Source organism: Grammomys surdaster, unplaced genomic scaffold (genome assembly GCF_004785775.1).
Source record: "Grammomys surdaster isolate TR1022 unplaced genomic scaffold, NIH_TR_1.0 193, whole genome shotgun sequence".
Taxonomy (NCBI): domain Eukaryota; kingdom Metazoa; phylum Chordata; class Mammalia; order Rodentia; family Muridae; genus Grammomys; species Grammomys surdaster.
Window position 1 is genome coordinate 11,016,083 of NW_021604638.1, and position 25,122 is coordinate 11,041,204.

The following is a 25,122-nucleotide window of genomic DNA, read 5'->3' on the forward strand; positions in this document are numbered from 1 at the left end:
TGCAGGCGGGGAGAGGGCGGGGCCGTGGCTCCGGAAGGCGGGGTCTCCGGTGTGGGCGTGGTGTGGGTGGGGCTGTGCCGGGGCAGCCCGGTAAAAAAGAGCGTGGCGGGCCGCGGTCTCTGAGAGTCCTCGGGAAGCGACCCCGCCACCGAGCCAACGCGGACCCAGAGAGCTTCAGCGGAGGGAGCCGGGGCGCACGCTCGGAACCATGGCCCAGACGCCCGCATTCAACAAGCCCAAAGTGAGCATGGAGGGGCTCCGTTGCCCGGGTTCTGTCCCGGGCTGCCCCTGGCTTAGCGGGGCCCAGCCCTGGGCGCCTTTACCCTAGAAGCATGGGGTGGCGGGGACTCCTCAGGCGTCCCCCCTCAACTCAGGCCTTAGCTTGCTTCCGGGATGTCGAGCGAGAGACGATGTGGCAGGGAGCGTCCAGAACCTGAGGGTGCCTCCAGTCGGCCTTCGGGTTCGGCTGCTGCCTATGCGAACCTGGGGGTGCCTCCAGTTGGCCTTCGGGTTCGGCTGCTGCCTACGCCCTGTCCCCTCGAGGTCTCAGCCTCGCTGTCTGCCAAATGGGCATCCAGTGCGGTGGGCCTGCGCAGCTGTGTGGGACTGGGCTAGGACCTGGATGTCTGAACCCCAGTAGAATGGGGCCCAGGGTGTCTAGTAAATGTTCGGTTGTATGGCTTTATACTTAAGTGTTATGACTACTTTGTGGGCACCAGGTATTCTAGGTTTGTGGGTGTGCCCATGGGAAAATCTGTGATCCAAACCAGAAAAGTGATAGAGGCTTCAGGGCGCTGGGGAGGAACCCCAACGCATCCTGGCCCTTTGACCATATGGGCTTATTTAGGGTGAAGCCATAGCCCTTTATGCTAGAGGAGAGCCCCTTGTCTATCTGCCCACAAACTGTGGCTTCTTGGAAACAGGGAGACTCCAGGTCCCCAAGGCCAGATTTGCAGCCCTTACAGATTCTGTCCAGCAGGGGATTAGACCCAGTAGTCAGCCAGGCAAATTGAGTTGGTCAGCAGAGTGTGGGACTGAGGACTCGGGGAGGAATCAGAGACAGTCAGCCTGAAACTTACCCCTCCAAGAAACAGATGCTGAGTGGAAGTGGCAGACATAGCAAAGGTGTTGATAAGAATCCCATGTGTATGTTGTGCTATGTATGTGTGCACGGAGGGGGTGTGAAGAAGGGCAGTGGGCCTGTATCCCATGCACTTACCATAGGGAACATACTCTGTCCCACTAGCTAGAGACCAGAAGGGTAGGGCAAGCCTTCCTGCCCAACCTGTGCCTGCTGTATAGCTTGTCTGGTGCACCTGACCACGACCAGTGCTCTCAGACATCAAAGGCTTTTTTTTCTTTTGATGGTCTGAATTCTCCCTACCCTTGGTCAAGTGAACCACCTCTTCTGATGGGAATCTCAGGGGAAGATGAAATCCCTTGTTTGGGAGTGACTAGAGGTGAGTGACAGGTCACACTCCTGTGTCACCTACGTTTTTTGTAACAGCTCTCAGAGGAGTGCCAATATATCATGAGCCCTGATACTGTCATTTGGTCCATGCTGGGATGTCGTTTCTTCCCTCAGGGTCTTAGACTACACACACAGCTGGGGAAAAGGACTTCATTTCTCTGTTAGCATTGGTGTCTGGATGTTAGAAGGTGACGTGTGAGCTAAGGTAGCATGGTGGGCTGCTATGTCTGAGGTGGGACAGGTCTCGTGTCATGGTGAGGAAGGAATGCTGCTGTGGCTGGCAGAGCGAAAAGGAGCCACTGTGGTCTGAGCCTGGCCAGCTTGTATAACTGAAGCTACCAAGGGCCCAGCCTATAACACCATAACTGCACATAGCTGGTGCTGTCTCCATGGATAGATGGGGAAACAGGTACAGAGAGCTTAATTAGGATCTAGCCAAGCTGGGAGATGAGCCCGAATTGAGGGCTGGCTTCAGAATCCCATTCCCTAAGCCAGGCACCATTGTATACATACCTGCAATTCCTATTATATGGAAGGCTGAGACAGGAGGATTTTTGAGTTCCAGGCCTGAACTATATAGCAAGACCATGTTTTGGAAGAAAGAACAAAACATAAGAAGCAAAAATTATATGTCCCCATCTTTCATGGGTGATCTCTACAAATGCTTTAGGGATAAGATGGTATGTACCTGAGCCAGTGGCCTTTGCTGCATTCCTTGGTTTCTCATGCCTATAACCAGTTGGGACTGGGGCTTAGACAACTTCAAGGTGAGCAGATGCAACCGGCCAGAGTCTTGGTTGTTCACCACTGAAACTATAGGCTAACTACCCCATGGGTTTCAGGGGGTTCTCCTGCCTCTGCCTCTCTTCTCACTTTAGGAGTGTTGGGGATGGCAAATGTGAGTTACCATGCCTGGCTTTTGTGTGGGCTCTGTACATTTGAAGTCAGATCCACACACTTGTGTTGCAAGCTCTTTACTTGCTGAGCCTTCTCTCCAACCCTGCCCTTCAGATTTAGATGTACATTCAAGTCACCTGGCCCTAACTGTGCAGGCTGTGACGGGGAAGGCTTGGGTGGCATTGAGATCCTGTTGTCATGACCCACAAGCAATGTAAAACTGCTGGTCCATCAGCCTGCTTGGAGAAGAAAGACCCCAAGCACATGCTACCTGCTTTGATTGAGCACTAGCTTAAGTTCTTGCTTCTTTAGTACTTGCTGGGCACTAAAGAAGGTGTGTGTGTGTGTGTGTGTGTGTGTGTGTGTGTGTGTGTGTGGTGTGTACATGTGTATATGTGACCCAGTAACCTTATCACTCTGTGCCCACTTGAATCAGGACTGGGAAATCCTATGGTTCCAGTTGCTGCTGTGTTAAAGATGCATGCTGACCTCGAGCCTCTGGCTGTGATCAGAGCTGATGCTCTCTGGAGTGGTTGTGAGTACCAGGAACCTTTAGCAGGTTCATTCACAGGATCAGTGGATGACTGAACGGACACCTGTCTGCATCCCATTCGCAAGTGGAGTTGTCCAAGGACTAGAGAGGAAAAAAGGCTTGCTCAAAGCAACACTCTCTGTGCACTTTACTCTCTGACTTGAGAGGAACTGGCCCAGGTTAGAAGGTTGTTTCTAAATGGGTCTAAATGGCTTCCTATGTAGACTCATAGACAGCATGACCCCAGTGACTCCTTGTTCCCTCACACTCGGATGTTTGTTCTGTACTGAGTGCGGTTCTAGCTGATTTGTATGAATTGAGTTGCTGGGGACCAGCCTCAGCTGAAGACAGGGTCTGGAGAAGGGTGGATGCAAGAGAGGTGAGGGGAGGAAGGATCAGACATGGGATGCCTTTCGCTTTGTGAGGGACGGGACAGAGAGGACGCACATCTCACTATGGCTTCCACTCTGACAACTTTTGTCTCTTTCAGGCTTTATTTATACATAAAATCATTTCCTCAGAAATTTTATTCTTTGACTACACTACTTTTCAAACTACATTTTCTTCTAAAGTCTTCCTTGATTACATAAGAACATTGAAAGAGGAACAAAGCGAGCAAACAGCAATTTTATGAGAACTAAAAATTAATATTATGATAAAATTAATTTTCTTTAAATGCAATATCTTCTTCCTTAAGATTGCTGTTGTAACGCCTTGCAGTTACAGAAATGCTAGACAGGATGGCTCTATTTGAATTTGATTCTATTTCAGTTTGGCATAAGGCTAATAGTTCAAAAGTTATTTCCTTCTACCTATTATATCAAGCTTGGCTTTCTTCAAAATTTCAATATCTAACCCTTATTTAATTCTTCCTTTCTTTCTTCTATATTTCTTTTATATTTGGCATGAGACCACTGTCCTTTTTCACTGATTCTTAAAATATTGTGCAGCCCCTTTGCTTAAGCAAGGGCACTCTGTCGGTAAAGCTCTGGTCTGACAAGTCTATTCAGGAAGCCGGCAGTTCACAGGGGACGCCTTCCTCTGTGTGTCTGTCTTGCCCCTTGTTTCAATACAGTTTCTATCTATTATAATTCGTAAAGAACAGAAGGACATCAGGATTCCTAAAACTGCTTGCTTTTGTCTTCAGGAAGGTACAAAGGCTTGTCATAAACTTGCATGATCAAAATCTCTTCATGTAAGTTTCTTGTTTCTAAAGCTGAACATTAAAAACCTAGCAATTCAATTACAGCTTGTCAGCTCCTAAAATGTCCCTAAGTTTTTCATTCTTGTTTATACTAGCTTTCTGCCATCCCAGGTCTAACTTGCGGAGAGAGGCCTTTAACAGTAAGAAACTTAAGTGTTGTAAGAGGTGTGTAGCAAATATCCATCAAGGGAGGTGAAGGGTCAGTCCAGACTGTCCCAACACCGGAACTTTGTCAAACAGCGCCTCCAGGACGATTAGCATCACTGTTTAGTCACGTTCCATTCATGAGAGCCTTTGGGCTAAGTGCTGCTATCTTCATTTACATAGGAGGAAACTGACTCAGAGCCAAAGTAGCCTGGACGAAAGCAGCTGAGCTGGCCTGCAACTCAGACTGAAGTTGATGCTACTAACTGCTTTGCTAATTAATCTTTCATTTTCCTTTTGTTGGGAAAAAAAGGGGAGGGGGAGGTAGTGAGGGGATGTTACAGAGCAAGGAATTAGAATCTGCACCGTGGCCTTCAGGCTGACCAGCGAAGAGCACTTCCCTCCGCCCCCCACCCCCTTCTCATCTTGGCAGCATCAAGTCCTCAGGCACACCCTGAAGCTCAGCTTCCTTCCACAAGCCAGGATGGAGAAACAACTGTTCCTGGCTTTAGGGAAAAGCTACACGCCCATGGCTTCTGCTACAGTGCCTGATGGGTTAGCACAGACTCTCAAGTGTGCACTTCCTTCCGGAGGTTGCAATGGGTGCTTCCTGGACTCTGGGACACCCTCACTTCTTGTCTTGAGGAGGGAGACAAAGCCCCAGGTGCACCTCTTTGGGTTCTTGGTGTCTCTCATTGACCACAGCCACCTGTTCTACCCCTGGGTGAGAGCCGCTCACCCGTTTTGACTCATGCGGCAGTTGTTGGGGAGGGGACAGAAGGAGATTTGGTTTCACAGAAGTCTTTGTTTGACAGAAGCAGAATGAAAGACCAGAAAGGGGAAGGGGGAAGGGGTCTGTGGTCACACAGAGAGGCAGGGAGGCCACCTGAGCCAGACTCCTGATTTATTATCCAGGGAGGCTGCCCTGCAAACTGAGAGGATTGTCCATCTGCCTAGGTGTCCTGAGTGTCCTGTGGTGGTATCCCTTGGGGTTAGAGAAGGCAGCACTGTGGGATAGCCTTGGACAAGGGGAACCTCAAAATGAGGTGTTTACTACGAAGCTAGAGATAAGGGTTAGCCATGCCACAGAGTGCCTGTGGGCTGAGTATCATTTATGTTCTGGTTGCCAGAGCTAGCCTGAGCTGTCTGAGTTCTGATCTCACACTTACTTACCGGAGTCAGGTAACTTTACCATGCTTTAGTTTTCCCGTTAAATGTGAACTCTACCTGTACCCATCTCAAAGACACCACGTGTGGGCCTGCTTAGAATGGGCGTGCCACTGGCAGCTGCTGTCTCTAGAGACCAGCACCATCCTGGTCACATTTTCCCATCATCTGCCTAGCACCTTGCTTTGCAGGATGCAGGGAACATATTGCCATGGGGGAACCTTCCAGGGTCATACAAGTCCCTGGCTGTGGCGTTCATTGTTGTTTGTAATACTGTTGTGACCTAAAGCAAGTTCCTCTTGAGTCTCAGTCTTATCACCTATAAAGTGGGGGTAAATGGGCTAAATTTCTAGACCGTAGAGTCAATCAGAAAACTTCCCTCAGATGGAGATACTTCTTACTGGCTTGGGAACTTCTGGGGTAGCTCATGAGTAGCAGTGGAGAGCTCAGCCAGGCCCTAAGGGTTCAGGAAACACAGGCTGCTGGGCTCCTTCCAGTCTACTTGGAGCTATAGGAGCCTAGAGAGGGCAGAGCTTAGAGGGCTTCCTGAAGGAGGTGGGGCTGAGACAGCTTATTGGCCCAACGCTGCCTTATTTGATGGTTTCATCCTGAAAGTCAGCTGAGAGACTCTACCTAGAGCATGAGGAGCGGAACCCTGCCCCACTCAAGCCTTTGCCAGGAACAGAGATAGGAAGTGGGGGCTGGGGCTGGCTCTGTGGGTACCTGTGGCTCCTCTGTGATCTGGCCATGGTGCTCAGGGGCTGGCTGCTCTGCCCACCTAGGTTCTCTACCAGAGCTGTCATGGTTGGCATTAAGCCTAGGGTGGGGGAGGGGGATGAATCAATGACACTCAGCAGAAACAGAGCACATTTTGCTGGGCCAGGTGCCCTACTAGTCCCCGGAGACACAGCAGGGTGACACAGACAGGTCCCTGCTCTTGGAGAGGCAAAAGTTGAGTTGAAAACAGAAAAAGGGGCAGATATGTCCACACCTCTAATCCCAGAGCAGGGGAGACAGGTGAGTTAGAGGCCTGGTCTACATAGTGAATCTGAGAACAGCTAAGGCTAGAGAGACGCTCCCTCTCTCAAAATAAATAAGTAAATAAATAAATAAAAAGGGAAGTGGGGGGAGGAGAAAAGAGAGCTGGGTTGTGTGTTTTAGGGGTCTGGAAGCCCAGGACACAGTGTCCTATTGGGACAAACCCTCTATAGCCTGGATGGAAGTGTGTGGCCAAGAAGTCTGAGATTTAGATCCCTGACCTGGTTCTGTCCTCTGTCCCAACATGTCTTGTGACCTGGAATGCTAGGGGTTGTGACTGTGCCTCTCTGGACCTCACCTATGTGGCTGACATTTCTCAGTGCTTCCCCAGTTCCTGGACACAGTAATTATCTGTTAGTTACTAAGCTGCTTCCTGTCCCCAGCAGCAGTAGGAGGGCTTCCTGCTATTCTGACAGATAATGGGCAACTATGAGGCAGTCTGACAGAGTGACTACAGAGAGATGCATGGCACTCCTCTCCAGCAGGGTCAGGAGGCTGGACGGAGGCTTAGCGCCAGCATTGGAGACAATGAACTATACCTGGCCTTACAGGCAGAAAGACTCGGGCCCTGACTCCGCTCTACTGCAGTGGCTCTCTACCTCCCTAATGGTGCAACCCTTTCGTACAGTTCCTCATGTTGTGGTTACCCCCAGCCATAAAATTATGTCATTGCTACTTCATAACTGTAATTGTGTTACTGTTATGGATTGGAATGTAACTGTGTGGGATATCTGGTGTGGGACCCCTGTGGGAGTCACGACCCATTGGTTGAGAACCATTGATCTCCTGCCAGTCTCTGCCTCGGTTTTCTCTTGTGTAAAATGGGTGTGGAATCCTTGCTTTTAAGGACACAATAGATACTCACACAATAGACACTCGAATGTTAAACTTCCTGTCTGTTCCTTTTCCCAGACTATGGCCAGGAGGACAGGCTTGTACCTCCAAGCTTGTACCCCCATGCTCATCCGGGATGGTAGACTGGCTTCTCAATGGGAGCTTTCTGGAATGTTCACTGGGATACCTGTCTAAAATACAGGCTGTCTGTGGAGATGGCTCCATGTGGCAGTTTCTGTGGAGCATGGTGGGTAGTTGGACCCAGAGGTACCATTCATTGCCCCAGCCTGATTGTCTGAGACCTCCTCTGGGAGCTGTCATGTACTGGACTCCTGCTTGCCAAGCACCTACTGGGTACAGAGTGTGGTACACTCAGTGCACTAGCTGCCTCTCATCTGGACACATTAGCAGTCAGCTGTGAAGGCTTACTCCCAGCCTGATCTCCACCCTGGAAGCCAAAGAAAGCTTTTAAAAGATGCCTCCCCTATTTGAAAATATTTTTGTTGAAAGTCCATCTCTGTGCACAATTCCTGGCAGGCTTCCTGATTCCAACACATGGTAATTCCTTCATCTCTGCCCCTTTCTAGCCTGCTTTGCCCTGGGGGTCTCCTTCAAAGCTGCCTTCTGGACATGTGCTCTATACGGTACCCCTTGATGTCTAATTTTCTTTACCTTGTGATCCTGGATTCTATGGGTCATTGTAGTTTGAGACTCAAACCTCAGGAGAACTCTTGTTCTGCTAAGTGGGACAGGATGGGGCAGCCCAAGAGGGTGTGGATGCTTCTAGAGCTGGCTCCCTGGCTATCTGCCTGGAGGCTTCCCAGAGCCTTTCTGCTCACAATGGTCTCCTGGGGCCTGGCAGGTGGAGCAGTCACATCCTGACTATTATCACTGCTACACTAAATCAGGGAGCCACATGGACATCTTGACATGTAAATACTTTCCCCAGAGTGGCCTTACAGACCCCTGGCACCCACTGATGGAGACGCAGGGCCCAGAGACCCTGCCCTGACCCACTGTCTGATGATCTGTGACTCACAGATCTGCTATGATCCACATCTTCCCCCTGCCCCTTCCTGAGCTAATTGTCAGCCGTTCAGAGGTATGGTTCATAGGAGAACCATGAAGATTTTCTCCTTTTCCTTTCTTATCCGTGCTGTTCCTAATCTGGAGTCTGCCCTTGCTCAGGCCTCTGGCACAGGACTCCAGGCCACTTTTTTTTAACCTTGAGTGCATGTTCAGAAAAACAAACAACAACAAAAAAGATTTTAAAAACAAAACAAGGCTGAGGGTGTGACTTAGTAGCAGAGTGCCAGGCCTGCTCAAAAAACCACATCCCTGGCACCCCCAAAACACAGAAGCACACAGTTGTGCCTGAACATACCCAGAGCACTGAGGCAGGACTGACCCCAGTTGAAGCCCAGACATCAACTTTCCAACGCTATCCGGTGTCCTGAAGGATTCCTGCAGCCTGAGTTCTTAGACTAAGGGGCACCGATCTGTCCTCCTAGCCTTGACCTCTGGCAGGGCCTAGCTGTATGAGATTCCTGTGGCAGTTGCAACAGGCAACCACATGCTAAGTGGCTCTGAAGCCACAAAACACAGCGGGCTCCATCCCCAGACCACAAAGATAAAATAAAGGCACACCTTCCTCCCAACCCACACTCTGCAGGCCGCAAGTCTAAAGTTCAAGTGCCAGGCAGGGTCTTACTCACCCTATAAGCTCAGTGGGTCAGTCCTTTGCTTCTCCGTCCTCTGGTAGTGTCAGGCATGCTGGGCTTGTGACCTCACAGCTCCAATCTCTGCCTCTGCGATCACATAGCTGCTGCTTGTTCTGAGCATCAGAACTCCTCTGCCTCTGCTACTAGGGCAGGAGAGTCCATGTGGGCCCTTCCAGAGACTGGGATAAGTTTTCCCAAGATTGTGGATGATTGCATATGCTACCATCTAAGATTGAGAATGATTTCATATGCTACCGTCTAAGGTCCTCGCTACTGGCTCTAGGGCTTGAGATGTGACCAGGATCCCACGGTTACCCAATGTTCTGACCCGGGGAGGTCACTGCTCTTCCTTGATATAAGCCACCAGGACTGGCCTCTATATGCTGTGTTCTCCAGTCTCCTTTCATCTTTGGCCTCTATTCTACAGACCCTGCCTCCTCAGCACTAAGTGCTGGCTTAAGTCAGGGCCTGGTCCTGGTTTGAGCCTCAAACTCTTGTCTGTGGTAACTTCTCTCAGCCTAGCTCTCTCGACAGCTTCACACCTTAAGCTGACCTCTCTGTGGTTTTGCCAGAAAGCCCATCTTTCTGTGGTCACACAACCTTCCCCGGGAGGTTCTGCCCCACTTTTCTCAGTCTCAGCGGTTCCCTTCCTCCCATACACCCCAATTTTCCCCTGTCACGGGGCTTCTGTGCAGACTCTTATCTCCACTGGAATGGTCTTCTGTCCCACTCCGAACCTTCACCTGCCCAGTTGATTCCTTTGCACCCTTCAGTGCTTGGCTCGGATTTTCTGGGAGTCCATTTACTGCCTGGCCAGGCTGTGAGGTCACGGCACAGTTAGTGTTTCCTGTGGGAGCATCTTGATTTATAACTATGCATTTATTCATGTGTCTCTAGTTTGTCCCTTGCTGGACTGTGCATGCAGAAGGAACAAGACTTTGTCCCTTTTGCTTGCTCTTGTAGCCCCAGCAATAAGCAGGGGCTTCACTATTATTACCCAGATGAAAAGCTCCTAAGCGCTGGGTATGGTGGCTCATGCCCAGAATCCTAACATCTGGCAGGCTCATGTAAGCAAATTGCAAGTTTGAGGCCAGCCTGGGCTAATAATGAATCTCTGGCCAGCTTGGGCTCTATTGTGTGATCCTGTCTCAGACAACAATTTGAGAGATAAGCGATCAGGAAGATCGAGAGTTCCAGATCATCCTTGGCTATATAGTGAATTTAATCTCTAGCCTGAACTACATGACACTATGGTTTGTTTGTTGTTTGTTCTAAGTGATAAATGGCACAATTTTACCAATTTCTATATGCCTAGAGCTTTGTGACCATCCCTGTGGCCCCTGTTCCTTTAACACCTAGAGACAGGTGTACTGTTCTCGCCATGTGACATGAGAACCCAGAGGCACAGAGTGAAATATTGGAGTGATCTGGTTGCTCTAAGGTCTAGCCAGCTAGAGGCTTTGGCACCTCTGGCCCTGTTGACCTGGACCTGGTTTCTCTTGTGGGAAGCAGGTTCAGTGACAGTTCCTGGCCTGAAGCTCCCAAATGTTCCTCCTTCCAGCCAGGCCTGCTAACCTTCTTCTTATTTGTTTGTTTGTTTGTTTGTTTTTTTCCGAGACAGGGTTTCTCTGTGTAGCCATGGCTGTCCTGGAACTCACTCTGTAGACCAGGCTGGCCTCGAACTCAGAAATCCACCTGCTTCTGTCTCCCAAGTGCTGAGATTAAAGGCGTGCGCCACCACCGCCCGGCCAACATTCTTATCTCAGCCACTGATTTCCAGAAATGGCCCCACCCTGGCGAATGCCACTTCTGGGTCTCTCTTGGTTCGGGAAGTTTCCCCCATGACCTGGATCAGGCAGATGACAAAGTCCCTTGATGTACTGGCTCCTGACACCTGTACTACTTAATAGTGGTTGAAAACACCATCTCCCAGAGGCACTGACCGATTCCTTTGGGCCACACCTCTCCACATTCACTGTCTAAATTCTTTGTCATGGTTTTTGTACAAGAGCGAGCTATCCCACACTGTTCAGTTGACACTGAGGCCGAGCATCTGAGATCAGCCATACAAGTGTAGATCTGGGAGTCTAGACAGATGGAGGGACTCTCTACAGAGCTCCTCTTGTAGCCTTAACTTTGTGAACAAGGTGTTCTACATGGGACTGGGCAAATAAGAAATGGTCACCAAGACCCTTTCTAGAGGATCAGAAAGACTTAGTTGTCAGTATGCTTCCCAACTAGCACCTCTTTATGAACCAGAACCTGGCATTTATTTATTTGCATTTACTTTGCAGTACTAGAGTTGGAGCATAGGGCCTTGCACATGCAAGTATGGACTCTACCATAGAGCTGTACGCCCCACTGGAGTCTTTTATTTTAGTGTGTGTTTATGTGCATGTGTTCGTGCATGCATGCATGTGTATGCATATGTGCCCGCATATGGAAGCCAGAGGTCAGTATTCCTCAAGTGCCACCCACCTTATTTTTTGAGACAAGGTCTTACATGGGGACCTGGGGGCTTACTGACTAGGCTAAACTGTTTGGCTAGTGAACTCCAGGACCGTCCTCTCTCCATCTCCCCTGCTCTGGAATTACAGGTGTGCAGGCCACACTTTGTATGTGATTCCTGACTGAGCTCAGCTTGTGCAGCAAGTACATTACACACCGAGCTATCTCCCAAGGCTCCCTGTGAGTGGGCTCTTTCTGTTAAACTCAAGAGTTGACTGACTGAAGTGACCTATGGCAATGGCTCTGATGTGGCTCTGATCACAAGCCTTGGATTGGGTTGGGATGGAATGTTGCCGCTGTTGCTCCCCAGCCGTGGCTAAGGCAAGAGTCACGTTCCTGTTTCCGTTGCTTGCTTGCTGTGTAACTGGACAAGGCGCTTAAACCTCTCTGAATCCCAGTACCCTGAGCTGTGACCACACAGCACCTTGACCGCCCCCAAAACACACAGGTGATCTTAGGTGAAAGCATGCGTGTGAAGGGTTGAAGAAGTGTACTGATGAAGGTCCAGGGAGAGGTGGCTTCTGAGGGGCTCCTCGGGCTCTGTGGCGTCTCATGCTCTTTCTCTGCCCTTGCAGGTAGAGCTGCACGTCCACCTGGATGGAGCCATCAAGCTGGAAACCATCTTATACTACGGCAAGTAAGTCCAAGGATGACCACAGTCCTTTCCAGGATTGCATAAAGTTTACAGCTCTTCTTAGGGCCCTGGAGATTCCCAGGGCTCTGTCCATTCCCCGTGGGAGTCCAGCCAGTCCCTGATGGAAGACGGCAGTGTTCTGGGATCTTTCCACTCCAGCCTCCATAGGTTGAGGTGGGAAGGAAGCATCCTTCCTCCCAGACTGTCGGAAGAGTGAGCCCTTCTCCCCGGCATCCTTCACTCTCTTGCTGTTATGCATTCTGTGTATACTGGAAGGACTCAGCTTTCTCCCACTGTCTCCAGTCTCTAGCCTTGACTCTACCTCTGTCCCATGCGACAGCCTCCCAGGTGTCCGGGTGCTACTTGGGAATTTGTCTCCCAACTCTAGAGCTTGGCTCCAAAGTCCCTGGGAGAGTTCTGCTAGCCATCTTTCCTCTGAGTTCTTCTTCTAGCAGCCTTTTCCTGCCCTAGATCATGGTGTCCTTGTGGCACAAGCACACCACCTTGGCTGTGCTACACTGAGTTAACTTAGTGACTCCTTCCTGTGGTGAGGGAGGCAGGTCTCTCGCCCAGCCTGATCCTTTATAGATGGGAAGATGGCGTCGTGGCAGCCAAAGGCTTCCTCCTGAGCACAGGGCAGGGTTTTAGTTCAGGGTCCGACAGAGTCCAGGCTACTCTCACCAAGGAAACCAGAGATTTCTATGAGGTCAGCCATGAGAAATGAGAGACTCGGGATGGACATATTAGCTTGCCCGTAAAGGTCACTCCCAGATGTTACTATCGGTGTCTATGGCTCTGATGTCAGGGGGATGCCTCTGGCCTTATCTCTGTGTGGCCTTTGGTCATTTGGCTGGTCGATATTGCCCCAGGGCCTCCCTGAGCTCATTTGAGTGGGACACAGAGATGAGTTCTAGGCAGGCATTATTAAAGGGCCAGAGAAGGCTTATTAGCTAGGCCACGAAGGCGTGGGTATCCAGGGTGGGGTATAGTGAAAGAGCAACACATGGGTAGCGGGGGCTGCTATGATTGTTTAGCTTCAGTGCACCCCCATGGGGGAAAGGGAGGCTCCCCTGGAGTATTCAGGCACCAGAGAAGGAGCCCTGGCCTACAGTGTCCAAGTCAGTGACTGTGTTAGCAAGCATCCCTTCTTCCTCCATGATGTCTCTTATCTCCTTCCCAGGCCCTTCATCACATGTGGCTCTCTGTAAAGCACACTGAGGGTCCAGCCACCCTCTGTTGTCATTGTTTTACAAGTCTGAGCCACTACTGTCCCTTCTTGTGTCTATCTGCAGACTCTCCAGGTGCCAACCATAGCCTCACCATCCTCTGGACTTTAGGGCTGCAGTCTGACTATTGTCTCTAAACAGTTATCAGTGTGTCCTTCTAAAGGCTCTCCATGGCTGTATGTGGCTTTAGGAGGGTAACTTTGAGGCAGTCTGGCCAGCAGCAAAATGTTTAACCTAGAGAGACCGGGGTGTACTGAGAAACCTCCCTCTTTGTGCCAGGTCCATGGCAGGGGCAGTACGTGTCCCCGTGGTGCATTATGGGTGACCTAGGACTGGTGAGGATTTGTGACACACAAGCTGGAGCAGGGAGACATTGGTGTTTCCTACTGGGAAATTACAGGAATGTGGGCTTATTTTATTTTGGTGCTGGGAGTGGAACCCAGTACCTTCTGCATGCTATGAAGCTGCAGTCTAAGCCCCAATAATAACAATAATAGCAATGATAAAATAGAAGAAACCAAGTCCTAGAGGGATCCTATGGGTTGGATCTAGTCACCGTGGGCGGTGTCCACGGTGCAGGGGCAGAAGAAGGAAGCCTCCCCAAGTTCACACCAGCTTCTGCAGTCTGTGGGGAGGTAGAGCTCCTGATGTAGGAAGAAGACTCCAAGGCAGCGATGGTGGTGCGGGGATGGGACAGTCCTGAGCTGAGTGGCCAGCACAGCAGGCCTAGGCTGGGTGGGGCAGGCTGCTGTGACATGCCAGCCAGGAGAGCAAAGGGAAAGGGCCTGCCACCAGTTCCTGTCCCGGGAATTATGACACTGCACAGTAGCTATTGTGTCTGATAGCTTCTGTATGGGAATGTATCCAGATGCCTCGGCCTGCCCCTGGCCCTGCTGAGTAAGTCTTGGGCTTGCATGGTACTCTTTAGTCCCTTGAGATGTAGTGACTTGTTTCTGGTTATTCCACCAGAATGCATTTAATCCTGGAAGTCAAGCAGGGCTGGAGCTGGTAGTTCTTGGATGGGAGATATATGATTTTTTTTCATGGCTTCTGGCTAGAAGTCTTGGGTTGGAAGTGGGGGTTCTGTTCTGTTCTCTATACCTTGGAGTTCATTTTCCACCTCTGTCCCATGGGAGGAGCTAGATGGAAGGACCCCCCCCCCCCATTTCTTACTGGGGCTACCGGTCTGTTCCATGCTGCCCTGGGAGGCCTGGCTTCATCCTGCCCTGGCATCTCACCATTTGTTTTCATTTATTTTTGTTTTTAAATGTATATATTTTTAAAAATTCATTTTTTATGTGTCTCGAGTGTTTTACCTGCAAGTCTATGTGGAACACATATATGCCTGATGCCGGCAATGGAGGCCTGAAGGTACTGGATCCCCTGGAACTGGAGTTACAGATGGTCATGAGCCTCCATGTGGGTTTCCTCCATGTGGGTCTTGTCTTCTGCAAGAGCAGCCAGTGTGCTCTTACCCACTGAGCCCTGGCTGCAGCCCCTCACTCTCAGTTTTATTTTTAGGAAGAGAGGTATCGCCCTCCCGGCAGATACAGTGGAGGAACTGCGCAAAATTGTCGGCATGGACAAGCCCCTCTCGCTCCCGGGCTTCCTGGCCAAGTTTGAATACTACATGCCTGCTATCGCGTAAGTCGCTCCCCAACCCTTGTGTCCCACGGCAGCATCCATCCCTGTAACCGAGACCAGACCTGAGCTGCTTGCTGTACAAGGCACTCTGCACCTCTAACCCTGCTTCTTACCATAGTGTGCACATGAGCCGATCTCTCCGGTGCCTTTGGGCTCCTAATCTCGTCCCATCCAGAGGTGGCTTCTGTCTCGGGGCAGAGGCGGCTCTGCTTCTGAAGCCCTGTGCTGGTCAGGCTATATAGGCTGTCTTGTTCGGAACTCACTGCTCTTTAGAACCACGCCATCATCCCAGATCTCATAGAAAGAGCCCCAGTTAAGGTAAACTGAGGCCTTGAAAAGGCATGCGTGCAGAACAGGGTAGTGCCTAATCCAGGTCCCCATTCCCTAGGCTAGAGCGTTGGAAGGGACCCAGTCCAGACACTGGAGTGGGACATGGAAGCAGAGTTGGGTCTTTGTTGCCTTGAGCCACTGAGTGAAGACCATTGCTAGTCTCTGAGAAGGCCCAGGAATGGTCACAAGAGAGTGCCAGAGAAAGGACTCATGACTGAAAACCTAAGCCAGCCTTCTGACCCAAATTTACCAACCTCTCTCTGTGTCCCTCAGAGCAAACACCAAAAACCACAGGACAGGTGCACAAGCCCTACAGCTTTGAGTTCCCGCTTTCAGGGATGCTGACTCCTCCCCTACCCCTGGGTACTCATGCCCCACCCCCATCTCAGATCCTCTGCCCTTGTTCTCTCAACCTGGAACGCTTTCTCTAAAAGCCCGTGGTTTGCCTTCTGCACGTGGGGTCTTTCTGACCGTGTTGTGGCAGGCCACATGGCCTCCTGGCTTTACCTGTATGACAGTATTCCTCACACTGACTATGTTTTCCCCTTACTTACACCTGGCTCTCCTGTCACAAGGTGATGGAAAGGCAGGAATTCTAGCACCTGTTCATTGTGTACCAAGGGTCTGGGCCAGTCTGAGGGCTCGATACCCACTTGAAGAGGGAATCAGACTAGAGTCATGGGTGGTTGGGGCTGGGAAAGGCAGTGAGCAGGCTCCCCACCATGGCAGGACAGACACCCGATCCTCCCTCACCCACTGAACCACCTCCTAGGAGTGACTCCATTGCCCCAGAGGCCAGCCCTCTCTTCTCCCCCAAGGGCTGTTGGGGGCACTTGCTTGCCTTTTCTACTCTGGAGAGAATCCTAGGTAGGCCCGTCCATTAGCATTTGATCACTGCCCACGGAGGCCTTCACAGGTAACTGGTGTCTTTCTCATGGAGCCCACACTCAGTGGCAGAAACTAAAACCCTTCTGGCATGTGACTGATCATTTCTTGGCCTTTTGACTGAGACCAAGTGTAGCATTTGTGTGCCCGTCCAACTGCGGGCCCGGGTGAGGTTTCTCATGCTCTCTTACAGTAACTCTTATCAAAGGGTAACTGACTAGCCCAGGATCACAGACTATGAGTCCATGATTGAAGACCGAGTTCTCCCTCTGGATTCACCATCTGTGCCCTTTCATCTTCCCTGCCAGCCTTGCATCCATTATTCAACTAACACATGACTACTGTGTCCTAGGCACTTCCCTTGGCTGAGGTATCACAGCCATGACAAGATAGATGAAGAGATCCTTGCCTCATAGGAGCCGAGGGGAGGTGGGAGATAGCCCCTAAAAAAGCATGTGATATCTAATGTCAAATGATCAAGGCATGGAGAAAGGATGCCAAGAGAAGGTGGCTTGAGGAAGCCTGGGCATGGGGCCTTAAGCTGGCATTAGGTGGGGCAGGCAGAGTACAGGAGGCTGGAGCAAGTGGGAGACCATGACCCAAAGTCCTGAGGTGGGAGGGACAAGCATAATGGCCCTTGGCCAGAGGAAGAATGTGTAACATAAGATGCTAGGGAAGCTGGTGATTGTGACGTTTGGGCTGGCATGGAGTCAGATCTTCTATACAGCTGACAGCCATAGGAGCTCAGAAGAGAGGAGCAGTGCACTTTGGATTCCCATTTATACATATATAATACATACATAATACATATATAATACATACATAATACATATATAATACATACACACACACACACACACACACTCACTCCCTCCATTTTTTAATCACTCTCACTGCTTTGTGGAGAGTGGAGTACTTGGGGGCAAACTGGAAGACACACCTGTTAGAGGCAAAGTGGTCACACAAGGGCAAGGGGTCAGGATGACTTTGTAGTTCAAAAGTACAGATGCTGGGGCTCCCCAGGTGGCTTGGCTCTCCCCTGCAGGTGCCCAGACAGGGAGAGCCTGTGGGCTGAACTAGGCTGGCTCTGAGGCGGGGGTTGCTGGTACCTCATTTGCTACTGGAGCTCCCAAGGAGCTGGCGAAGGGTGTGGCCAACCTGCGTCTTTCCCTTCCCAGGGGCTGCAGGGAGGCCATCAAAAGGATCGCCTATGAGTTTGTGGAGATGAAGGCAAAGGAGGGCGTGGTGTATGTGGAAGTGCGCTACAGCCCACACCTGCTGGCCAACTCCAAAGTGGACCCAATCCCCTGGAACCAGCCTGAGTGAGTGACGTCACTGGAGGGGACTGTGCTGAGTGGGGCTCTGAGCTGAGGATGGCGTGCTTAGAGCCCTGGCCTTGGCCTGGTCCGTGGACTCAGAAGGACTCAGCTCAGCCATAAGCACACGATATACTATCCCTGTGCTTGAGGTTATGTCTCTCCCCTAAGTGAAGTAGTTGGCTAGCTGCCGTGACTCTGCCTGGCTTAGTGGTGACTTCTAAAGTCTGGCCCACTGCTGTCTTCTGGTCAACTTCTTGCACCTTGAAGTCTCTTGAACTCCCCCGTTCCTTCCCTCTGAGCCATGATTCTGATATACCACATGGGAAGTGGGAAATGAACAGGCCCAAATTCAGTCCCTTCTCCATCTAGAAATAGGGAGGGCTGTGTGACATCCCCACACTGGCATCTGGCAATGCCCGGACAACTCTGAGGAAGTGGGCTGCTGCATAAGGACTTGAAATCATGTCCACGTGTCTCCTCAGAAGACGTAACACAGGGGCAAGGCTGTTCCTCCCTGCTCCAGTTCCATGGCTGCCCATGGCCTTCCCTTGGCCTAAAGCCCTCCCTCCTCCTCTCCCCACACAGAGGGGACCTCACCCCTGATGAGGTTGTGGATCTTGTGAACCAGGGTCTGCAAGAGGGAGAGCGAGCATTCGGCATCAAGGTCCGGTCCATTCTGTGCTGTATGCGCCACCAACCCAGTGAGTACCACTGCACCCTGCTGGCTGCCTGGCCTAGCCACAGGGCTGGACCTACTCTATTCCAGCATCCCCCACCTTGTATTTCTAGAATTTTCTAAAAAACACCAGTGAACTTTTAATGACTCTGGTTAGTCTCCTTAACAGGAAATCTGGGTCTTGACAGCCACGTGACCCACAGGAAGCTCACAGCCAAAGGAACCTAAACAATAGGGAAAATATGTAATACTGTCTAAGACTCTGTGGTCTGGCCCTGCCTTATCTGGGCCATAAAGACTCTTGATGGGTCTGACTTCTGAGGTATCTGAGGGTCCTCTCCCACTAGGCTCAAGCTGCAGAGCCCTTTCTGTGAACCTGGGCAAGTCACGTGAGCTCTTTCACACTGTGTCTGGGAATGGTCACACTCACTTTGTGCCCCCTCCCTAAGGATTAGTGGGAACCAAAGCCATGGGCTGATGTTAGGTTACAGGGCCTGCTACAACAGGGCATGGCCTCTAACCCTCACTGCTGCCTTGGGCACTGAGCTCAGGTCATCAGGGAGTCTGCCATGGGGGTTGGTAAGCAGCAGTGGACTAGCCTGTCCATCACTTACTGAGCCCAGCCCACATCAGCAGACACTTCGCCATGACCTTGTGCAGTGGTTGGTGATGTCCCCCTGGGGAAGGACACTCTGAGGCTTGGGTGTTGAGGACACAGCAGTCAGGATATGAAGACAAGACACTGGATCTTATATCTTCTCTGGCCTCAGATGAGGGATGAGGGCAGCCAGTGGGCGGCTGGCCCACCCTGCTCCATTGATGAGGCCCCATTGGACCTCTCTTGCAGGCTGGTCCCTTGAGGTGTTGGAGCTGTGTAAGAAGTACAATCAGAAGACCGTGGTGGCTATGGACTTGGCCGGGGATGAGACCATTGAAGGAAGTAGCCTCTTCCCGGGCCACGTGGAAGCCTACGAGGTGAGCCTGACAAGGGGAGGATGGCCTGGGGGAGCTTGGGTGGTGAGCTTGGCGTCTTCTGAGGCCCCAGGTATGTCTTGGTTGGGGATTTAGAGCATGATATTACCTAAAGCCCCTGCTAGGTGTTAGGAGAGGTGCGTTTGGGTCTGCGTCTGCCTGTGTGTTCCTGTGTGACTTTGAGCAGGGCTGTTTTCCTCTGGACCTCATTGCCTTGACTGCAAACTTCTTGTTCGGCCTTGGTCATGTTAACTTGACTTTTTGGAGCTCCACCATAAAACAGTGTAATATTTGCTTTAGAATATTAGATGGTGTATTTAAACTCTTCAAACAGTATCAATGCACAGAAGCTACAGAGTAAAAAGTTACCACCCTATTCATGGCTTGGGAAACCAGGCCACACTGTCCTGTACACTTCTTGAAGTAGCCTAGCCTGATTCTGGGGACAGTCACACTTGCCAAAAGTCAGGCCCCAAAGTGTGGCAGAGACAGAGCTCTCTAGAGCTCTCTCAGAGCTACACCCAACCTGTCTCTTCCCCTTCCAGGCTGCAGTAAAGAGCGGCATTCACCGGACCGTCCATGCTGGGGAGGTGGGCTCTGCCGAGGTTGTGCGAGAGGTAAGGAGCCAGCGACCCTCGGCCTCTTCTTCTGGTTTCTGGTTCTGTCCCTGTTCCTGGACTCAGCGCCTTTCTGCTTCTCCACAGGCTGTGGACATACTCAAGACAGAGCGGGTGGGACACGGCTACCACACAATCGAGGATGAAGCCCTCTACAACAGGCTACTGAAAGAAAACATGCACTTTGAGGTGAGATGCCAAGGCAGAGAGAGAGAGGGAGAGAGGGGGGGGGAGAGAGAGAGAGAGAGAGAGAGAGAGAGAGAGAGAGAGAGAGAGCTGTCTCTGGCTACCCTATGCCTTTCAGACAGGCAGGACAGGCGGGCTGAGTGGGAGTGGCCACATGGTGGAGGTTTCATGGGGCTTGATGCAAGGAAGCTGTGGAGAATAGTACCTCAGCAGGTGGCTCTGCCCTGACCAGTATGGCCCCGGGCCCACTATGCCAGCCAAACACCTGCCCCTTGCAGGTCTGCCCCTGGTCCAGCTACCTCACAGGCGCCTGGAATCCCAAAACGACGCACGCAGTTGTTCGGTGAGATCTGATCCCTGGAACCCATTTGGTTTTGATCTGGAAAGGAAGGGGAGGGAATGGGGACCTGACCATCTTGGATCTTAGTAATGGGGTCACTCTGGCTGGCTGGGAAGCAGGCATTGCTGTCCTTGTCCAACAAATGAGGCCTGTGAAGCTCAGAGGTTCCAACCTGACTCCTCACCCACTAACTAGTAGAGCTGGGGTCCTATGGTTCAGCAGCAGTGAGCTTCTACATTGTTACCCCACTCTGTCTCTCAGGCTGTGGGCAGATGAGTCTCATCTGTCTGCATATTTGCTATGATTGACGCTGTTGGGTATTCCCCTGAAGGCTAGCTTGAGGCTTTCCCTTAGAGCACCTCTCTCATGCTACCTGGTTCCCATCAGCAACTAAAAACAAGGCCTTCCTGTCCTATGACCAGGTCCTTATGAGGCCTCAGGAGAACAAAGCTGTCTTTTCCTAAGGCAGGATGCAGACGGCAAGAACTTGGGCTGACAGTGGACAGGCCAGCACTGGTCTGTCAGCCAAGCTTCCACAGATGGAAGGACTGCACTGATAACAAGGGCTCATGAGCTTCCTTAGCACATGGGTGCATGGTACCTGCGGGACTGCCACGTGGCCGCTCTAGGAGGCATGTGGGTCTATAGCACACTGGAGGGAGAAGGTGCAAATCATCCATGCAAATACAAAGGTTGAAGAACTAAGACTCGGAGATGGCGGATCAAGATGAGGAGGGAGAGAACCTGTAACAGTGACATTAGGAACAGGCAGAAACAGAAGAAAGCCAAAGATATGTCAAGGTGTCCAGGGCCGGTAGACACCTCAGTGTGTAAAGCGTCGCTGCGCAAGTGTGAGACCACGGTCCAGATTTCTAGCACCCACAGGAAAAGCCAGGCATGGCCATGCACACCTGTGACCTTAGTACTAGGGAGGGGAGTGGAGACGAGTGGGTTGCTGGCCTCAAAATAGTGAGCTTCAGGTTCCATGAGAGACCTTGTCTCAAAGAAGTAAGGTGGGGACTGCCAGAGAAAGACACCCAACATCCTCCTCCAGCTCTGTGCACCCCTGAACACAGGCATACACACAGAAAACAAAAACAAAAGTTTACAATAATTTTTTTAAAAAGTATGAGGTCAGAGATACCCAGGAATAGTGTTTTGAGAAGAGTCAAATGTCAGATTCTGGGACTGGGGAGATGGCTCAGAGGGTAAAGGTGCTTTTCCACAAAGCGTGACAACCTGAGTTTAATCCCAGGAACCGTGACAACTTGAGTTTAATCCCAGGAACCTATATGGTAGAAACAGGAAACCGACTGTCACAAATTGCCCTTTGACCTCCAATCAGGCTCCATGGCACACTTAAATAAATAAGAATTTGGAAGTGTTGAATACTGCTATCCAAGCAAGTAAGGTTGGAGCTAGCAGAAACCAATCAAGCTCAACAAGATGGCTGGTTGGGTCGTGCCAGGAAGGCAAGGGACTGCGGACTGGGAGAGGAGGCTAGGATGCTAGCCATGCTCCAGTACTGAGAGAGGGAAGACTAGACAGACAGCATGGTAGCTTAGGGGGCTGCTGCTTTCCCAGTTTTCCAAATCGCCATCTCCCTGGCTGTCACCTCATGCCATCCTGCCTTTGGCTCTGAGCTGGCTTTAGAGAAGTTTCCAGTGTTTTCTAAATGTTTCCTCTTTAATAGGAGAATGCAACCCTTTGCATTGTCTAAGGTTGTATAAAGATCGAAGGAGGGAGCCGGTGGACAGGCGGTGATGGTTCTTGGAGTAAAGAAGCTCTCTCTTTTCTTCCTGCCTGGCCCCTCCCCCAGCTTCAAGGATGATCAGGCCAACTACTCACTCAACACGGACGACCCCCTCATCTTCAAGTCCACCCTGGACACTGACTACCAGATGACCAAAAAAGACATGGGCTTCACTGAGGAAGAGTTCAAGCGACTGGTGAGTGCGTGTGGGCTGTGAGCCTGACACTTGGCCCAGGTGGCATACGTGCTCACCGGTATGCTCGTGTATACGTGTGTGCATGTACTGTGTGTACATGGACTGCCTCAAACCTCTGACCAAGAATGGGCTGGCCTCAGCCTAGCACCAAAAGTCTTCCACAGAGATGATTTGGCACCAGCATCCTGGCTGAGGGACCAGGTAGCTTAGCCTTTACTTGGGTTGAGCTCCTTAGGGGACCTCTCTCTCAAAAGAGATCTGTGAAAATTTTTGTGACATGTATTTAGGTTGTTCCTAGGCTGAGACCTTGGTCTTAGGTTCTGATGTCCTGAGTGAATCCCTGCAAGGGCCTGTGCCCCACCTCCAGCTTCCTCACATCCCACACTGAGTATGGGGCCCGTGGTCCCCACTACGATGTCCCTTGCCCTTGCTGACAAGGCTGCGCCCTTCCTTGTGTTTTGATTCCATGTTTTTCCCTTCTAGAACATCAACGCAGCAAAGTCAAGTTTCCTCCCAGAGGAGGAGAAGAAGGAGCTTCTGGAACGGCTCTCCAGAGAATACCAATAGCCACCACAGGCTGACGGTATGCTTCTGCATGGGCACAGTAACCACCCCACCCTGCCCCTCAACTTCGTGCGTGACCTGTGGCAGAAGTCCTTGGGAGGGAGCACACCCCCTGCAGGGTTGCAGCCACCACCCTACACTGTCCCTCTACAACTTTCTGTGTGGCTTGTAGCAAAGCCTTTTGGAGAGTGGGGACAGCCCTGAGAATAATGGGGACCGTCTGGCTTCTGGGCAGTGGTCAGCTTCTTGTCCAGGTGGCTATTTCCTAATCAGGAAATTTCCTAATATTTCCTAATATTTCCTGTCAGGCTAGGCTCTCTGAAGACTACTCTCAGCCATCAGGACAGGCTGGAGTGCGACCTGAACAGTGGTTGGCCCAGTCCCTGTCCCATGAGTCCCTTCATTTCCTTATGGCCTTAGCAAGCCACACATCCCCTTGCTTGAAGCCCCTGACTTGCTGTCTACGGAAGGAAGTCACTCTCTGGGCCAGGAATTCTGTGCTTTCTACGACTCCTTATATGTTATGACATCTGACCTTTCTATTTCTCTGACTTGACCAGCAGGGCAGGTCCCCTGATGATGGCAAGGCCACTTCTCTGAGCCTCATCCTGTGGATGGAGTCTATACAACTCTGACATACAGACCTTCATTTCTTCCAGACCTTGGAGTGGCCAGGTCTGTCTTCTGATTGGATGTCCTGGCTAGGGCCCAGGGTCCTTGACTGTCATGGGCAGGAATTGGAAACCTTCCTTCTAAGGCTAAAAATACGGTGTTCAATAAAGCAGCTGGTGACTGGTATCTTGCAGCACATGTTGAATGTGGTCTCAGGACTGCTGGCTAGGGTGGTGAGAAAGGAAGAGCCCTGGGGCCTACGCTGAGTATCAGGCCGGGGGAGCCAGGACCTCTTTCCTCTTTTCCAGAGGGGCTGTTTGAGCAGATGCTCCTGACACTTCACCCCTTTAACCAGTCCTTTGGAGTTACTTTTATTATTTTAAAGACTTATTTTTATATATTGGGTGTTTTGCCAGCTTGTATGTATATGCATCATGTATGCTTGGTGCCAGGTCAGAAGAGGGCACCACCCGCCCTGGACGGGAGTTGAGGTAGTTCTAAACTACCATATGCACATGTGCACATCAGAGGACAGTGGGTGAGAGCTGGTTCTCTCCTTCTAGCACGTCAGTCCCAGGGACTGAACTTGGGCTGCCAGGCTTGGCAGTAAGTCTCTACCCACTGGGCCATCTCACAGGCCCCTTTCAGGCCGTGGCAAGTGTGGGCTGAGGGTGGGTGGGGTGAAGACGGGCTCGTGAGACGCCACATGAGGAGTAGTGCTGGTCACTACAGGACAGAGGGCAGCAGTGGAGCCCTGTGAGGTAGGGGTGTGGGGACGCAGAGCCCAGCTGTGCAGTTACAAGAAAAGATCTTAAGCCAGTCACACAAATCACCAGCATTTATTTCCTGGGCCTAAGTATCAGTCTCTTGGTACAAAGGGCAAAGAATTGGTCAGTTAGTTTTGAGTCCAAATCCTTTCCCAAAACTGGATCTGTGAGGCTCCGTGAGGGAACTTAGAGCTGCATAGGTCATCAGAACTGAGCTTTAAACGGCTTTCAAAACAAAACCAAAAACCAAAACAGAAAAAAGTGATTGTCAGCTCCCCTCTCTCTGAAAAAGTTATGTTTTTAAAAAATGTAAAAGAGGCTTTAAAAAAGGGCTAGGAAGATCTTCCCGACAGATGGCTAGCTGGAGGGGTGAGTGGCTGACGGGACAGTCCCTGTCCAGGACAGTCCCTATCCAGGTGGCAGCTGCTCACCTAGAGGCAGGGCCTGGCTTGAGCCCCACCTAGCTGAATAAATAACATCTTGTGGTGCTAGTGTCTTCGAAGTGTACCTGGGCACCGTGGGGAGGTGGGGAGGAGTGGAGCCTGTGGTGTGGGTGGAGGGCTTTGCTGGAGTGGGGGCCACAGAGGACTCCATGATCCTCTCAGTCAGCCTGACTGGCCAGGGCTCCAGTCCAGGAGGTACAGCAGGTCTCTTCTAGCCTGTAGGACACAGGCAGACTCAGGACGAGGTGTTCGTGTCATTGCTCTCGGGCTGGCTGCTGGCTTCTTTGTCTGGGGTACTTCCCTCTGCCTGTCCTTCTGCATGGGAGAAGAGGAGTAAGTTTTCTTCTTTCACTCGTTTATACACTGGGAAGCACAAAGAGCCTGGAAGGACCAGCCAAACTGACCACCGAGGCCAGCCTTGGAAGCAGGCTAACACTAGGGA

The 25,122-nt window shown here is 51.2% G+C and overlaps 2 protein-coding genes across 11 annotated transcripts in view; one reads left to right on the forward strand and one right to left on the reverse strand.

The window, feature by feature from the left end:
• Positions 1-62: 62 nt before the first annotated feature.
• Positions 63-23,656, forward strand: Ada (adenosine deaminase). Of its 3 annotated transcripts, XM_028769621.1 has the most exons (13): positions 203-241; positions 2,805-2,903; positions 12,092-12,153; positions 14,898-15,020; positions 17,414-17,557; positions 18,140-18,255; positions 19,078-19,205; positions 19,748-19,819; positions 19,907-20,008; positions 20,284-20,348; positions 22,165-22,294; positions 22,778-22,877; positions 23,422-23,656. In XM_028769621.1, exons 2-12 carry the CDS (start codon positions 2,886-2,888, stop codon positions 22,859-22,861), a joined length of 1,044 nt encoding a protein of 347 aa, XP_028625454.1. In that variant the 5' UTR covers positions 203-241; positions 2,805-2,885; the 3' UTR covers positions 22,862-22,877; positions 23,422-23,656. The 3 variants fall into 3 exon arrangements, with proteins under 3 accessions (XP_028625453.1, XP_028625452.1, XP_028625454.1); XM_028769620.1 differs by lacking the exon at positions 2,805-2,903 and having other exon boundaries at positions 63-241; positions 23,419-23,656; XM_028769619.1 differs by lacking the exon at positions 2,805-2,903 and having other exon boundaries at positions 63-241.
• Positions 23,657-24,290: 634 nt separating this feature from the next.
• Positions 24,291-25,122, reverse strand: part of Pkig (cAMP-dependent protein kinase inhibitor gamma) — a 66,390-nt gene continuing 65,558 nt past the window's right edge. For all 8 annotated transcript variants that reach the window (XM_028769575.1, XM_028769576.1, XM_028769578.1 and 5 more), the window contains one exon: positions 24,291-24,995. In XM_028769575.1, the coding sequence (XP_028625408.1) occupies positions 24,916-24,995 (80 nt within the window). In that variant the 3' untranslated portion in view covers positions 24,291-24,915. The remainder of the gene's footprint in view (positions 24,996-25,122) is intronic.

What these genes read in the sequence shown, in the direction of transcription:
- Ada (XM_028769620.1), top strand. Translation starts at nt 209, where the DNA reads ATGGCCCAGACGCCCGCATTCAACAAGCCCAAA. An exon ending in CCGCATTCAACAAGCCCAAA is followed by an intron (nt 242 to 12,091) that starts GTGAGCATGGAG and finishes CTGCCCTTGCAG; the next exon opens with GTAGAGCTGCACGTCCACCT. An exon ending in AAGAAAACATGCACTTTGAG is followed by an intron (nt 20,009 to 20,283) that starts GTGAGATGCCAA and finishes TGCCCCTTGCAG; the next exon opens with GTCTGCCCCTGGTCCAGCTA.